General features: G+C 36.3%; 1 protein-coding gene across 1 annotated transcript; it reads right to left on the reverse strand.

Moving 5' to 3' along the window:
• Positions 1 to 924: 924 nt before the first annotated feature.
• On the reverse strand, positions 925 to 16,274 carry LOC129274493 (carboxypeptidase B-like). Its single transcript, XM_064111747.1, has 10 exons — positions 16,193 to 16,274; positions 14,989 to 15,070; positions 13,969 to 14,184; positions 12,065 to 12,166; positions 11,134 to 11,238; positions 10,431 to 10,541; positions 8,099 to 8,189; positions 2,984 to 3,177; positions 2,372 to 2,456; positions 925 to 1,445 (listed from the first exon to the last, which is right to left on the reverse strand). The coding sequence occupies exons 1-10, from the start codon at positions 16,255 to 16,257 to the stop codon at positions 1,264 to 1,266; spliced, it is 1,233 nt and encodes a 410-aa protein (XP_063967817.1). The 5' UTR covers positions 16,258 to 16,274; the 3' UTR covers positions 925 to 1,263.
• Positions 16,275 to 18,323: the final 2,049 nt, after the last annotated feature.

The raw sequence follows: 18,323 nt of genomic DNA on the forward strand, positions 1-18,323 counted from the left end.
TGTTTTTTTAATGATACATCCAGTATAGCATGTGTGTCTGGAAATAATTTCTTGCAGTTGAAGTACAGGTACTGGCTAGGGGGAAAAGGCTCTTAAAAAGTTATTTCTTTCTTTCATACCATTAGGGAATGCAATTCATAAAAATTAGATGATACCACAAAGGGAGATAAAAACATGAATACTAGAATTTCCAAAATTTAATTTTGATTCCTATCGATGGTGTCATCAAATTCTTGTTTACATCTAAAAATGTTTTCATTGCCATGGTAATTTTCCTTGAAATGAGCAATCCTGTTGAATAAGTTTAATTGTATGCAAGTACTGGTATTGATTTAGTTTTGAGAATAACCATTGTTTCAGTGGCTCAAATGTGTACATATCGAAAGTTTCTTTGTCTGAAGATCTAACCAGGCTGTTCCCAACGTTTGTGCATGAAATGTTTAATATTACGTATGTATACATACAAGTGCTTGTTCAAAGTAGACTGTCATGTATTGCAGTCATATTGTTCATGTAAATAACGTTCATTTCAAAATGAATAAAGAAGAACAAATTTTTTGGAAAAAAAATATAAATTATGTTTTTCTTGTATGATTTGTCTATTATGATTTTGATTATGATTGTGATTGTGATTATGATGTTGAGTAGGATGATGATGACGATGATAATGAGGATGATGATGGTGATGATGGTGATGATGGTGATGATGATGATGATGATGATGACTGAATATCATGATTATGACTGAATATCATGATTATGGATTGATGTTTAATATGATTATGAGGTTGATGATGATTATAATGACAATGATTATGATGATCATATGATCATGTGATGATCAAGTCGATGCTCTTAAATCAAGGAAATGGTACATAAGAGTCTTCTCATTCAATTCAATAACAAATACTTTATCCATGAATATAAATTTTTAACAATCATCTTTATTTTAAGAAATAACTGAAGTACAAGATACCCCCACTGGCCCACATCAACCACTAAGAAAAATCATAATATTCATTTTACTAAAATTTTACTAAACATAAGTCCAGCATCATGAAATACGACTGTTATGACCTTGGGTGCATGCACCGTCAGACGATTTTTTTATCCAATGATTAATTTTACAGAAGATTTTTTAACGGATAATTCAGTTGCTAGAATCCTGTTAATGTTTGGTTACAGTTATTGTTTCTTTGGAATGTATGGGTGCTACCACGGTTGCAGGGATTGTTTATTCCTTCCCGTGGGTAAGATGTCAGTTTAGTAAGTGACGGCCTTAACGATGACTTTGACAGCTTCAAATGTTTCGATGGCGGTAGGAATGATCTGGTTAGCGGGAAGAAGGAAACCGTAGCGACCGGTATCTCGGAGCTCGACAGCATACGAGTGTTTGATACCAGCTACTCCATACGCCCAATCAACACTCGATCCTGATGCTGGGTCTGTAATTCAAGAGAATTAGAATTTAAAATATAAATTTACATCATCTTGTAGAGATAAATATGGAAGCTAAAAAGTGCCAACGTTTGGAGGGATGATCAGATGAGATCTCAGATCTCGGCATATCTACATCTTGTTGTGTCTACATCCCGTGGGAGAGATGATCAGATGACATGATCTTGGATCTCGTCATGTCTACATCCTTTGGAAGAGATGATCAGATGACAATATCTCGGATCTCGTCATGTCTACATCCTTTGGAAGAGATGATCAGGTGACAAGATCTTGGATCCATGATCACATTATCTGATGATATCTTCTAAAAGATGAAGACATGACTAGATACGAGATCATGTCATCTGATCATCTCTCCCATGGGATATAGATATGAGGAGAGCCAAGATATTGTCATCTGATCATCTCTCCCAAAGGATGTAGACATAACGAGATCCAAGATCTTGTCTTCTGATCATCTTTCCCACAGGATGTAGACATGACGAGATTCAAGATCTTGTCATCTGATCATCTCTCCCACAGGATGTAGACATGACGAGATCTAATCATCTGATCATCTCTCACACAGGATTTAGACATGACGAGATCCGAGATCTCGTCATCTTTTCCAAGGATTGTAAACATGACGAGATGACCCCACAGGATGCAGACATCGGCCAAAGATTGTAAACATGAGATGATTATCTGGACATCTGGGTGACACTTTTAATCTTCCACTGAAGCCCATCATTCTTTCTTAGACGTGAATAAAATGTGATTTTTCAAAGGCCTTTGTGATAAGCGGGCCATGGTGATGATCATGGCCCCTTCTTTTATTTTGTCTATCATTTTATAGTTGCCCATCCCCTTTGATAATCATTGCTCTTCTCCATAAAATCCCATGTACGGTCATATTGCCAATAATTTTACTTACATATGGTATTTGCGATGCTACCATAGACATAGTCCGTTCCATATACTGCATTGAGTGCATTAACAGCATCACGAGCTACTGTGTACTATGGAAAAAAATTATGAAAGATGTGGGAGAGATAATTATTAATTGTAAATATGAGACCACAACCACCATAACCATATTTTCTCTTTATCTTTATCACCATCATCATCATTATCAACACCATTATCATCACCACCATCATCACTATCATCATCAGCATCGTCATCATCGAATCCCAGCCATGGCGTAATTTCCTTCGGCAAGAAATTTATCCACATTGTGCTGCACTCGACCCAGGTGAGGTGAATGGGTACCCGGTAGGATTTATTCCTAATGCTTTAGCGCCTATATGGCTGCTCAGCTACAGCCGAGGTAATAATAATATACCAAGTATATTTCAGCGCCTTGAGCACATAATCAATGTGGATTTGGCGCTTTATAAATACTCTATATTATTATTATTATCATCGTCGTCATCATCATCGTCATCATCATCGTCATCACCATCGTCATCATCAGCATCATTATCATCATCATCATTATCATCATCTTCATGCTCTGAAACTAAGGAGGTTCGGATGTATCTACCTGTTCAGTGTAGTCGCTAGGTAGACGATAGGTATATCCCCATGGCGTCAACCACATCTGACTGTAAGCATGGAAATCAATGAATACCCTGACATCGTTGAGACCGAGGATGAAGTCGGTAACCTCTTTAACCTCCCGCTCAGAATGTGCGTTAGAACCCTGATAATCGTCGGCACAGGGGTTGGTACCAGCGTCTTAAGAACAGTGAAAAGTGAACAGAAGAAAAAATATATGAATGATAATGAATATTGATATTAGAGAGAAGTAATGAAATCTTACCTTCTATGATTACTCACTCCGCAACATTTGATCTTATACCAAGAGCAAGTAAATACATACACGTGGGTGTGACGATCACTTCTGATTTACAGAAAGATAAACATTTTCTATTTCTTTAAAAAAATGGCAGCTCAACTCTTCCAGTTTTGGCAATCTGTTATAGTTTTCTATATATTATCAAGTTTCTTCAACAACTTGTCATATTTTCCTTAACAATATGCCGCGATTCAGCAACTCGTCTCATTTTCTCTTCCTTAACAATTATAGATTTGCTGCCATTCGTAATTTCGTCAACTTTTCTTTTCCTTAACACTTATTGATTTGCCGCCACTCAGCAATTCGTCAACTTCCCTTTTCCATAACAATTATTGATTTGCCGCTATTCCTCAACTCGTCAACTTTTCTTTTCCTTAACGATTACTGATTATTGATTCGTCAACTCGTCACCTTTCCTTTTCCTTAACAATTGGTGATTTCCCCCATTCGGCAAATCGTCACATGTTCTGTTTCCTTGACAATTATAGATTTGTCGCAATTCGTCAATTCGTCACCTTTCCTTTTCCTTCATACTTACTGATTTGCCGCCATTCGGCAACTCGTCACCTTTTATTTTCCTGAACACTTACTGATTTACCGCCATTCGTCAACTCGTCACCTTTCCTTTTCCTTAACAATTATTGATTTGCCGCCATTCGTCAACTCGTCACCTTTCCTTTTCCTTAACAATTACTGATTATTGATTCGTCAACTCGTCACCTTTCCTTTTTCTTAACAATTATTGATTTGCCGCCATTTGTCAACTCGTCACCTTTCCTTTTCCTTAACAACTATTGATTTCCCTATTTGGCAACTCGTCACCTTTCCTTTTCTTTAACACTTATTGATTTGCCGTCATTCGTCAACTCGTCACATCTCCTTTTCCTTAAAAATCAATTATTATTGATTCATCAACTCGCCACCTTTTTTATTCCTTAACAATTATTCATTTCCTGCCATTCGTCGATTCGTCAACCTTTTTTTTCCTGAACACTTACTGATTTATCGCCATTTGTCAACTCGTCACCTTTCCTTTTCCTTAACAATTATTGATATGCCGCTATTCGACAATTCGTCACCTTTCCTTTGCCTTAACAGTTATTGATTTGTCGCCATTCGTCAACTCGTCACATTTTCCTTTCTTTAACAATTACTGATTATTGATTCTTCAACTGTTTAATTCTTCTTTTCCTTAACAATTATTGATTCGTCAACTCGTCATCTTTCCTTTCCTTAACAACAATTATTGATTTGCCGCCTTCCGGCAACTCGTAAACTCTTTTTCCCCTTAACAATTATTGATTATTGATTCGTCAACTCGTCACCTTTCCTTTTCCTTAACAATTATTGATATGCCGCTATTCGACAATTCGTCCCCTTTCCTTTTCCTTAACAACTATTTATTTGCCGCCATTCGTCAACTTGTCACATTTTTCCTTTCCTTAACACTTATTGATTCGGCAACTCATCAACTTTTCTTTTCCTGAACAATTATTGATTATTGATTCGTCAACTCGTCACTTTTTCTTTTCCTTAAAACTTATTGATTTCCAGCCATTCGGCAACTCGTCAACTCTTTTTACCCTTAACAATTATTGATTATTGATTCGTCAACTCGTCACCTTTCCTTTTCCTTAGCAATCATTGATAAGCCGCTACTCAACAACTCGTCACCTTTCCTTTTCCTTAACAATTATTGATATGCCGCTATTCGACAATTCGTCACCTTTCCTTTTCCTTAACAACTATTTTTTTTTGCCGCCATTCGTCAACTCGTCACCTTTTCTTTTCCTTAACACTTATTGATTTGCCGCCATTCGGCAACTCGTCACCTTTTATTTTCCTGAACACTTACTGATTTGCCGCAATTCGGCAACTCGTCAACTTTTTATTTCCCTTAACAATTATTGATTATTGATTCGTCAACTCGTCACCTTTTCTTTTCCTTAACACTTATTGATTTGCCGCAATTCGGCAACTCGTCAACCTTTTCTTTCCCTTAACAATTATTGATTATTGATTCGTCAACTCGTCACCTTTTCTTTTCCTTCACATTTATTGATTTGCCACCATTCGGCAACTCGTCAACTCTTTTTCCCCTTAACAATTATTGATTATTGATTCGTCAACTCGTCACCTTTTCTTTTCCTTCACATTTATTGATTTGCCACCATTCGGCAACTCGTCAACTCTTTTTCCCCTTAATAATTATTGATTATTGATTCGTCAACTCGTCACCTTTTCTTTTCCTTAACAATAATTGATATGCCGCTATTCGACAATTCGTCCCCTTTCCTTTTCCTTAATAACTATTTATTTGCCGCCATTCGTCAACTTGTCACATTTTCTTTTCCTTAACACTTATTGATTTGCCGCAATTCGGCAACTCGTCAACCTTTTCTTTCCCTTAACAATTATTGTTTATTGATTCGTCAAATTGTCACCTTTTCTTTTCCTTAAAACTTATCGATTTGCCGCCATTCGGCAACTTGTCAACTTTTTCTTTCCCGTAACACTTATTGATTTGCCGCAATTTGGCAACTCGTCAACCTTTTCTTTCCCTTAACAATTATTGATTATTGATTCGTCAAATCGTCACCTTTTCTTTTCCTTAAAACTTATCGATTTGCCGCCATTCGGCAACTCGTCAACTTTTTCTTTTCCGTAACACTTATTGATTTGCCGCAATTTGTCAACTCGTCACCTTTTTCTTTCCCTTAACAATTATTGATTATTGATTCGTCAACTCGTCACCTTTTCTTTTCCTTAACAATTATTGATTATTGATTCGGCAACTCATCAACTTTTCTTTTCCTTAAAACTTATTGATTTGCCGCAATTTGTCAACTCGTCACCTTTTCTTTCCCTTAACAATTATTGATTATTGATTCGTCAACTCGTCACCTTTTCTTTTCCTTAACATTTATTGATTTGCCACCATTCGGCAACTCGTCAACTCTTTTTCCCCTTAACAATTATTGATTATTGATTCGTCAACTCGTCACCTTTCCTTTTCCTTAATAACTATTTATTTGCCGCCATTCGTCAACTTGTCACATTTTCTTTTCCTTAACACTTATTGATTTGCCGCAATTCGGCAACTCGTCAACCTTTTCTTTCCCTTAACAATTATTGTTTATTGATTCGTCAAATTGTCACCTTTTCTTTTCCTTAAAACTTATCGATTTGCCGCCATTCGGCAACTTGTCAACTTTTTCTTTCCCGTAACACTTATTGATTTGCCGCAATTTGGCAACTCGTCAACCTTTTCTTTCCCTTAACAATTATTGATTATTGATTCGTCAAATCGTCACCTTTTCTTTTCCTTAAAACTTATCGATTTGCCGCCATTCGGCAACTCGTCAACTTTTTCTTTCCCGTAACACTTATTGATTTGCCGCAATTTGTCAACTCGTCACCTTTTTCTTTCCCTTAACAATTATTGATTATTGATTCGTCAACTCGTCACCTTTTCTTTTCCTTAACAATTATTGATTATTGATTCGGCAACTCATCAACTTTTCTTTTCCTTAAAACTTATTGATTTGCCGCAATTTGTCAACTCGTCAACTCTTTTTCCCCTTAACAATTATTGATTATTGATTCGTCAACTCGTCACCTTTCCTTTTCCTTAACAACTATTTATTTGCCGCCATTCGTCAAATTGTCACATTTTCCTTTCCTTAACAATTATTGATTCGGCAACTCATCAACTTTTCTTTTCCTGAACAATTATTGATTATTGATTCGTCAACTCGTCACCTTTTCTTTTCCTTAAAACTTATTGATATGCCGCTATTCAACAACTCGTCACCTTTCCTTGTCCTTAACAATTATTGATATGCCGCTATTCGACAATTCGTCACCTTTCCTTTTCCTTAACAACTATTTATTTGCTGCCATTCGTCAACTCGTCACCTTTTCTTTTCCTTAACACTTATTGATTTGCCGCCATTCGGCAACTCGTCAACTTTTTATTTCCCTTAACAATTATTGATTATTGATTCGTCAACTCGTCACCTTTTCTTTTCCTTAACACTTATTGATTTGCCGCAATTCGGCAACTCGTCAACCTTTTCTTTCCCTTAACAATTATTGATTATTGATTCGTCAACTCGTCACCTTTTCTTTTCCTTAACATTTATTGATTTGCCACCATTCGGCAACTCGTCAACTCTTTTCCCCTTAACAATTATTGATTATTGATTCGTTCACTCGTCACCTTTTCTTTTCCTTAACAATTATTGATATGCCGCTATTCGACAATTCGTCCCCTTTCCTTTTCCTTAACAACTATTTATTTGCCGCCATTCGTCAACTTGTCACATTTTCCTTTCCTTAACAATTATTGATTATTGATTCGTCAACTCGTCACCTTTTCTTTTCCTTAAAACTTATTTGATTTGCCGCCATTCAGCACCTTGTCAATTTTTTCTTTCCCGTAACACTTATTGATTTGCCGTAATTCGGCAACTCATCAACCTTTTCTTTCCCTTAACAATTATTGATTATTGATTCGTCAAATCGTCACCTTTTCTTTTCCTTAAAACTTATCGATTTGCCGCCATTTGGCAACTCGTCAACTTTTTCTTTCCCGTAACAATTATTGATTCGTCAACTCGTCACATTTTCTTTTCCTTAAAACTTATCGATTTGGCGCCATTCGGCAACTCGTCCACTTTTCCTTTCCCTTAACAATTATTGATTATTGATTCATCAACTCGTCACCTTTCCTATTCATTAAAAATTATTGATTTAATTCACAACACAATATTTAATATACATATTTTATGTACTTACTTCCCCACTGGAAATCCCAGTTTCTGTTGGGGTCTACTCCATCACACAAACGTCCAATGTTGTTACTTCGGGTCTTTCTCCACATACGATCCTGTAAAAGATGAACGTATGAATAAACAAGTATGTTAAGGCCTGGTCACACTGCCCGAGCGTTGTTGGAGCGGTCGTGGAGCGGTAGGGAGAGAGGGTCGAATTTCGACAACGTTCGTCACCGCTCACAAAATTGGGGAAAATATCGAAAACATGGGCGTTGCCTTAGCGGTGCACCGCTGAAGCCAGCGTAGCTTTAGCGTTGGTTTAACCAAGGAGCTTGTTGGAAGCTCCTTGGTTTAACGGTGGCGAGCGGTCGCGAGCGTTGGTTTAGCAGTGACTCGAGCGTTGATAGAGCGGAGTTCTGCACATGCGGGCGTCGCACAGTGGGCCAGAATGAGTTGAAAGTGCACCAAAATTATTTTCCGTGTTATATTTTTACTTTAACATGTAGATTAAGGGTAATTTTGGGCGTAGAATCGACTGAACATTTAAAGCCCATATGACGTCACTTTGATACAAAATTTTGAATGGCTGCTTAAAACCTATCTGTGAAAAGAAAAATTACGTTAAACAATGTAAAGTATATAAACTTTGTGTTATGTGTTACTTGAAGATTGATCAGAGTGGATGTTGGTTTATGCTTCTCACATGCCTAAAAAGTGTGTATGAGATCCTGAAAATAATTTTATGGCATCAAAATGATCATTAGATTAAAAAAATATTTTAAAATCTGAAAAATATTAACCGTGCTTTATCAAGCTGTGTAGTCTTGGTTAAAACGCAGAGTATATAACACAACGAATGTTTTACTATGATGAGGGTTTTTGGCTGAAATTATTCTACAAGTAAATTTTATCTCTGGAAGAGGGCTGGGTAGCCCTTATATGCGTTATCAACCTTCATTTTGTTTACATTATGCCCGGAATTTCATGGAATGGAAGGGGAATCGTCCCCGAAGTGCAAAATTGCAAAAATGAACAGCAATGTACACCCCACACGGTGCGCTGCGATGACTGCATGGTATAAACATTATCGTTTTTGAACAGGTTTTTGGGGTGATGTCTCAAGTAAAATCGGCTCTAACATAAAAACGGGCAGCTAAATTTGGTATCGACTTAAAGCTTAGACACCGGGCGAAATGATGATGATAGAATTAAAACGGAAATCCACGGAAATCGAAACGTTTCTCATGTAAATGCAAAAAACATGGATTATCAGCCCATTTCGATTCCAAATGAGCTCCTAATTCATTTCTCCCCGTATTTATAGCCAAATTCTGGTACCGCTCCGACACCTCCTTACCAACGATAAACCAAGGTTCATCACCGCAATGGATCGCTACTTTAACGCCCAGCACCGTTCCAGCAATCCCGTGTCCGCTCGGAAAACGCTTACAATCGCTCCACCAAAGTTTGTGAACCGTTTAATCACCGGCCGGGCAACGCTGGCGAAGCAGCGGTTGTCCAGCGTTCAAGATTTCTGCGTTGGCCTAGTGGACCCAAGCGTTCACAAACTTTCGTCTAGCGGTGCCAAACTTTGACTGGGCGTTGTTAGAGCGGTAGTCAGCAACTTTGCTGGAGCGGAAAATTGCCCGCTCCTCACCGCTCGCAATATTTTGAGCAGCTCAAAACTTTCGGAGCTGTAGGAGGGACCATCAGCGGTGGCCGAGTGTATTCGGCGTTGCCTTAACGAAGGCCAACTTTGGTTAAACGGTGGTGAACGGTAGCGAGCGGTGATGATTTTTTCTCTCCGCTCCACGACCGCTCCAACAACGCTCGGGTGGTGTGACCAGGCCTTTCGGTCGTGGAGCGGTAGGGAGAGAGGGTCGAATTTCGACAACGCTCGTCACCGCTCACAAAATTGGGGAAAAAAATCGAAAACATGGGCGTTGCCTTTTTGCTTTTTCTCATTTTCCCTCTTCCTCTTCTTCTTCTTCTTCTTCTCCTCATCCTTCTTCTTCTTCTTTTTCTCCTCCTCCTCCTTCTTCTTCCTCTTTTTCTCCTTCTTCTTCTCCTTCTTCTTCTTCTTTTTCTCCTTCTTCTTCTTCATCTTCTCCTCCTCCTTCTTCTTTTATTTCTTCTTCTTCTTCTTCCTTCTCCACGTGATCATGGTGATCAGCATCATCATCATCACCACAACCATGACAACCAACACGAACACAAGCACTAGTATCTTCATCGTCGTCACTATCATCGCCATCAACACATTCACCATCATCGTCAACGCTACTGTCATCGTCACCATCCTCTCAATTTTCATTATTATACAGCAAAAAGAAGGGTAATTGTATTTTTCTTACGTTGGTCCAGGTGTATTCGTAACCATCAGGATTGTAGTTGATGATCATATAGAAATCGAAATCATCCAACATGCTTGTGATGTCAGCATCGTTGCCATAGCCCTCGACAAGCTGTGAAGATAAGAGATATAACATAATTTTGTATCCACTTAATCATAAAAAAAGACTCTCTATTAAAAGTTGACTTGTGGAGTCCTTAAAAATGATAGTAAATGATCGAGCAGCTTAAGAAATCAAAACGGGCCTCTGTTCTTTTTAATTAAGTACCCAATAAACTGACACACTTAATTTTAAACATGCTCTTTTGAGCAACATTTGACAATCTAAATTTATCCCCACCCCCCACCCAAAAAAAAATCGATAACAGTTTATATTCACCTGTGATTCCAACATGGAAATCCTAATCAATGCTTCAGTAAAATAATATTACCATTTTCATATTAACATATCACATAGTTTATGGAACAATAATATGCATTATATAGGCCCTATCATATATTATATCAAACAAAACAATTGAGGTTTTCCTATCAAACTGAGAATACTTTTTTTCCAACAGTAAACAGCGTTTTACATTTCCTACCTTGTTGATATTTCCTCTTATCTCATACAGATCATACTCCGCTACATACTTCCCACCCCCGCCTTTTTATCATCTATATTCTTTTGTGAAAAAGGTGTAATGTGTTGACTGCTATCTTACCATGTTTGTCATATACATCATAGCAGCAGGGGAAACCCATTCACGAGAATGAATACCGCCCTCAAGCCAGATCACTGGTTTAGTAGAGCCTGTAGGAGCACCTACCTATTAAAAACCAAAAATAGGAAATGGAAGTTTTATAAAAGATAGGATAATACTTTGCTAAAATATCAACTAAACACAAATGACCAAAGAGAATCTGGTTTTCTGAACCCAGAATAGCATTAGAATCTTTTCTGTTGGTGATGAAATGGTGTTCATTACACAAATACATTGCATATAGTGGGGATGGCAAATGACAAAGACATTACTATCATGATGTCGAGCTAATCTGCGTCATCGAATTTCGAATGTCAAATTTTAAATACATGTATTTGCGGTATACTATATGCGGAATGATAAACCAATTCCTAGTTAGCCCAAGTCCTGAATGACATCTAATATCAGCGATTTTAAATCATGAAGATTTTCCGCTTTGATAATATACTCATATAGTAACAAAGATGCTTTTAATTTCACTTTTTGACAAATTAATACATTAACTAGATACCATGGAATGCGACACGAGTGAAAAATAGACTCCTCAGTCCTGCAGGGTATTCCAATTTATGCATGCCCCTTTCAGCTACGAGCATTAATGATGCTTGATGTTTGGCATACTAGTTTGTTTGTATGAATGTTGCCATATCGTGCAATCATAGAAGAGTTTCATATCAGCGAGTATTAGATTTAAGTTCGCATGATATTTGTCTGTAATTCTACAAAGTGGTTTATTGAATGGCGCCAACATATTAATTGGCACCATCAGCTTTACCACAACGACTACGACCGCGTGTCTGTATATAGAGAATATTACCTCACGATACCCCAACGATATGATTTTAACAGGGATTCCGTCAGCAAAATAATCATAATATTAGTGATTAGATACCTTTAGAGCCCTAATTGTACGTCCTTCATAAGATGTTGCCAGGTTCTCCAGGGAAACCAGAATGGAATTGGAAGCAGCGAAACTCGTCATCCAATCATTGATCTGTAAATAGATTTAAAACAAAACACCTAAAGATATGATATGCATCATGATATGACTCACCGTTCAATTGCCAGATCACATTGAGCTAATCCTGGGGAATTTGGAACATTATTTTGGACACGATGTTCCGGGACAATGTTATGCTTCCATTTTTCTGAAATCTTTTTTAATATACAGTGCGTATCAAAAAAAAGTTTACACTTTGAAAAAGCCCTGGGAATTAAAAAATATACAACATGTGGGTAATTTATTCACATATAATCTTGGGTTGGGTCTCATCTATCCAATGAAAGTAAAAGTTTTGACAGAATGTTACACTTGAGTGAGCACTGTCCATTTTTGTAAAGCTCGCAGAAATCTGTTTGCGCAGAAATGCTCGTTTTCACGCTGTGTCAAGGGGAAAGGGCAAAATCAAACTTACCCTGCGAAACATTTCTCATAAAATTCCCTTGCACTTTTAGTCAATTGAAATAAAACGGATACATTCAAGCATTTTGTAACAATTTTGCCACCCAAATTGAAATTTCAACACTTAATAAGCACAACCTTTAACCTTTTTGTGCCAGCTGGATCTGAGGACTTAACTGAATCTGAACAAAAACTTATATCAGACATCTCCAGCATTTTATCACTACGTTTTTATCATTTTAAATGGGTTTACATTTCATTTTTCATTTAATACTTGTTTCTCCACACTTTTTCCAAGCTTGACGATGATTAACAAAATGAAAATCAAGCCTTAGCCATTTCATGTAAATCACAGCTCAGTGTAAAGCAAATATCGTCACGATGGCCTTGGTGGGTGGGGGAGTGGGATGGGGTGCAATGCACTCTTCGAAGTGTTTTGGGCAAGGAAACAAGTTTAAAAAGGTAAAAGATATCTTCAAATCAATTTTACTAGCTAAATTCTAAGTGTTCTTCATGATTAAGGTTACTTTTATTTGCATAACTATTGCAAAGTTCTGCGCAAATCATTTTTCACTAACTTTTCAAAAGTAAGTGGTGCTCACTCAAGCGGAAATATTTTCAACAGTTATATCGTCATTTGCTTAAATGGATCTGTACTAATGTAAGAATGTGGAAAAATCTTCAGGATATTACAAATGTACAAATTTACAGGATTTTTTCTAAGTGTAAACTTTTTTTTGATACGCACTGTATATATTCATTTTGTTTTGTTTCACTTTTCTAGCTTTATTTAAGTCGTTCACAGGTTTTGATCTTCTATTCAAATATTTAAATTCACTAACTTCTTTGAGCATATGCGTTCCGATAAAAACATCTGTAGGAAATGCGTAAATGAAAAATAACATAGGCTTAATCTTAATACACAAGAAATTCATAAAACAATGGAAAATGGAAACAATTAACGAAATCCAATAAGACGACTTATTTTCTCAATATTAAAAGCATTTCATGATTATTTCAACAGCTATTAAATTAAATTTCATTACATTTTAAAGAGGGTAGGATATAACTGTGATTGATTGATCGATCGATTGATTGATTGACTGATTGATTGATTGGTTGATTGATTGATTGATTGATTGATTGATTGATTGATTGATTGATTGATTGATTGATTGATTGATTGATTGATTGATTGATTGATTGATTGATTGATTGATTGATTGATTGATTGATTGATTGATTGTTTGATTGATTGATTGATTGATTGGCATTCTTGTGCATTTTCGTTACTGAGTCGAATTATGTCGTGAATGAAGAATACATGGAATACATATAACTTTCATTAGTGCTTTTACTAGTTCTAAAAGACAGTTTTATAACAATATACATACTTCAGACAGTTCGTGGTAGCTGGCGAAGTCGAAATTAGCGGTGGAGGGTGACTCTCTCAATTTCTGTTGCTCGGATAATTTTTCGACATCGTCGATCATGACTTCGACTTGGAGACCGCGTGTCTGTATAAAGCGAGTAATAACCTCACGATACTCCGACGATACCATGATATCAACGGGGATTCCAACTGAACGTGGGGTTTTCCAGAAGTCCACCTGCAAAAAAAATCATTCTTAAAATTTGAATTGGTACAGGAATGTAATTTATTTATATGAGTGATTTAGGATATTTGTGGATGGTATGTGATAAAGCAAAGGACAATCGCTAGCGGTTAGTCGCTTACCCCTAGGATTAGCACCACTATCTTTTTGTTTATTCATCTCCGTCTCCATCTTCTTTAACATCTTCAACACCAGCATAATCATCCTGGTAATTAACAACAATTTTCTAAATCGAAATTACCATAGTATCATCGTCGTTACCGGCGCCGTCATCGTTGCTGTCTTCTTCTCAGCCTTCACAACCATCACTTTTTCTTTTCCTTCTCCCTTGCATAATCTCTCTGTATATATATATATATATATATATATATATATATATATATATATATATATATATATATATATATTAAACGAGAGAGGCGTGAATATATGTACCATACCAATCGCTTTGATAATTGTTTCTAATATATGTGTGTGAAGAGTATAATAGAATCAAGGATGAAGCAAAGTATACACTATGTTGTAAAGCTTTCGGCCCTGGCCTTCTTCAGTTTTAATTTGCTGACTAGGTTACAGCGAATTCATCTGAACTAGGGTTGTGTTGTCTACCATGCGTGTGTTATTTACAAATTATGTGTGTGTTATTTGTAAATAACACTCGCACGGTAGACAACACAACCCTAGTGCAGAAGAATTTGCTATGACCCATTATATTATATACATATTCTCCCCTTTGTATCTGTATCATTCCTTAAAACTCCCTTCAACAATTCCCTTCCCCTCCAGCATCTGTCTTACCATATCACTGATAGACTTCTCAATCATGGAGAGTACAGTCAGGTCATCTTCACTTTGAGGGGTGATACGGAGCACCTGATATCTAGGAATATATGTACATGTTTATAAGATAAAAACCCATTTTATTTGTTGCTAACAGTTGTAACTATAAAACCCAGCGCACACTATACGATCCGATGCGACGCGAATTTTTAATAAATCGAATTTTGCATTAATTGTGACATTTACAAGAAGCAAAATTATTTTATTTGAATGTTAGGAATAATAAAATCAAAATTTTGCGCTGCGGCAAGCCCTGTTTTTGGAGTAAAGTCAAATTCGGCTTCAAGTCGCAGGCGATGATGACGTCATTGCAATTTGGAATTGATTTTGCTTTTATACCTACAGGGAGGCTCGAACCGAATTTCGATTTCAGTAATCCTATCACAATTCTGAATTCTGATTGCCAAGATTTCATTGGTTGAAATGTTCTATCAAGTGTTATTGCAATTTCTTTAAAATTTGGATCGCAACGAATCGCATAGTGTGCGCCCGGCTTAACACAGAAGCCAAGAAAAGGAAGAAGGGTGTTAAAGTTGTGAAAACAATATATGGCGATCTCTTAATGGAAGTTTTACATTTAATTGTATTTTGTTTAATATTAATTCATAATCATAAAGTAATATTTGCTCTCTTGGGTACTTTCGTTTGCAAATGAGCAAATCACTTCCGAATGTACATCCTTCATAAGAACCCCCCCCCAAAAAAAAAAAGATACATATATCACACATTTTGATCTGTCTTTCATACAATCTTCCGATCAATTGCCGCCCAACTGGTGGATTTTATTCCAATTATTGCCAACTTCTTTTTATAATTATGAAACCAACATAAAATGTTGTCTTTTTGTAATAATTGGGGTATCGTGAGGAATTATATTGAGTTTGAGAAACTTGAACTTTAGATTCTAATTATTGTTTTAACTACATATTGACATATTGAGGTGCTATTTTATTGTGTTTTATAGCCGACTATTCCCATGACGTATTTTTTGTTAGATACTTATAAAACTGTAATTCAAATGTGAAATATTCTATTCAAGGACCGATGAAAATATCTAAATACAAGAACATAGGATCCTAGACGTCCTGTGAAAGAATCCTGACTTCAGACGAAAGTAATTTGATTTCCCATTCTCCATATACAATCATATTTAATAACTCACCCACTGTACGATTTAGCAGCATATGCTGACACGAGCAGCGATGCAAGAACCAACAACTTAATCATGATTGCAGTTATTTCGTTTGGTGACAAGATTCTCAATTTAAGTGGTTTATATACCAAACTTTGCGTCATAAAGGATAATGTTATCATGATAATCTTCTATCCTCTTACAGGTATATAGTCCCATGGTAAAGTAAAACCATAAGCTTATCTTGTATCTTATATTTAGAAATGTTTAAGAATGCCATAAATAACATTAGTCTCAGTCTGGTCAAACTGAATCCCGTTTAGGTCAATTGATCATAAAAGAACGAAGGCTTCCATTAATTATAACATGTTAGTAACTAATTACATTATTTGAAGTCCAGTTTGTTTACAATAGTTCTTGATATGTCTGGTAAGCCTCTGACAAGCTTTCAGGTAGTCAACAAACAACATCTATTAATTAAAAAACATGAATAAATAATAAAGGTCTTTAAATTAGGCTCCAATAGTTTTGGAGGTAATTAATGCACCTTTTTACTAACATCAAAATTTATATAGGTCTATATATATAGGTTAACATCGGTTGTCGTTGACAACATGAAAGCATGCCAAAGGATCGCCAGACATGGCAACAATAAAAAATGTTGCACTTTATTTATTCATCTCGTTAATCAGTTCTCAAGTGCTTAACATTCATACATTTCAATCACTAGGCAAAGATGCCTATTGAAATAGGTAAGAGCAAAAGCTGATTTGGTAGTTTCCCCATCAGATTGAGACACGCAGTTTCGAAACGCCGAGTATCTGGAATCTATACAAATAATATGTAAGTATTCACTTCCGATATTCGGTTATCAAACCACGGGCGAAATTTTGAAATTTCAAATTATAATAAATATCAAAGCCTTGAAACTGAACCGGGACTGAACCTCGCTTATCTTTGCGTGAGAAGTAATGGCGTAGTCACATTTCCCCTATATACGGCGACCGTACGGCGAGCCTTGTACCATGCAGCTACATATTCGTCTCGCCATACGGCCGCCGTAGGGGAAATGTGACTGCAGCATAAGTATTAAGTAAGTGTATTATCGTGTATTGAATATCATAATTTGAATAAAGTTCTTCGAAAAAGAAATAGAGATGAAGTTACCGTTAAAAGGCAACCATAAAAAAGGTTTATTCTTTTAGTCATTTTTTGTGTGTCACGATGAAGGCCTATTTAACTAAAATAGACATAACAAACATTTCACATTTAATCGGATTTCCCCATGGTCTGTGAATAAAGCAGATGTTGTCTTTTTATCTTTCCCATGACGTTGATAATACTGACCTTTACCAAGCTTTTAATGTATAATTGATATTGGGCTTGTCCATATGCACACATGCGGGAGCTCATTGGCCAGTTGCTCCGTGATAATTTTAGTATCCATTTTCTTTGCGCTTTGATTCTAAATGCAAAATCTTAATCACTGTGAGTGATTCAGATTGTTTTCCTTCTGTGACTGAAAAAAAACTTTGTCACTGGATCGAAAGTGGTATGTTTTCTTTTACCAGTGAAATCTTGGCATTTTGACCAAAACATGGTACAACAAGAAAATTCATTTCTTATTATAGAAAATTTGTTATCTTTAACAAATGAAAATGAGCGTTTTGGACCTAAGTTATAGGCCTATCACAAGAACAGTGAAGGGGTATTTCCCCGGGTATTTTGTGCGAATGATCATAGCAACCGAACACCAATAGGGGATTTTTCTTTTTTTACCATTTTTTCTAGCGAATACAGATCATAACTCACAACTAGTACCAAGATACTGAAGAAAAAAAATTGTCACGCCGAAATTTAGAAATTTTTTTCAAAACATGGTATACGATTACAAATTCCAGTGAAGGGGAGGATAGTTTATAAGGGTGTAACGACGAGCAAGAATATGTGCCATTTACATTAATAATCCACAACTGGATATAGAATAAGAAAATGAAAAAAAAAACCGTTGCATATTTTCTACCAGTGAAACCAATAAACACAGTTTACAGTAAGATTTGTGTGGAAGGAAGCATATGGCAAGAAAGCTGATTGTTGTTTTGCTAATGAAACTTGGCATTTTGAGTCGAAAATCAGTCTACAAAACAATGCAGTGAGAGCC

This window comes from Lytechinus pictus, chromosome 2 (assembly GCF_037042905.1).
Source record: "Lytechinus pictus isolate F3 Inbred chromosome 2, Lp3.0, whole genome shotgun sequence".
Taxonomy (NCBI): domain Eukaryota; kingdom Metazoa; phylum Echinodermata; class Echinoidea; order Temnopleuroida; family Toxopneustidae; genus Lytechinus; species Lytechinus pictus.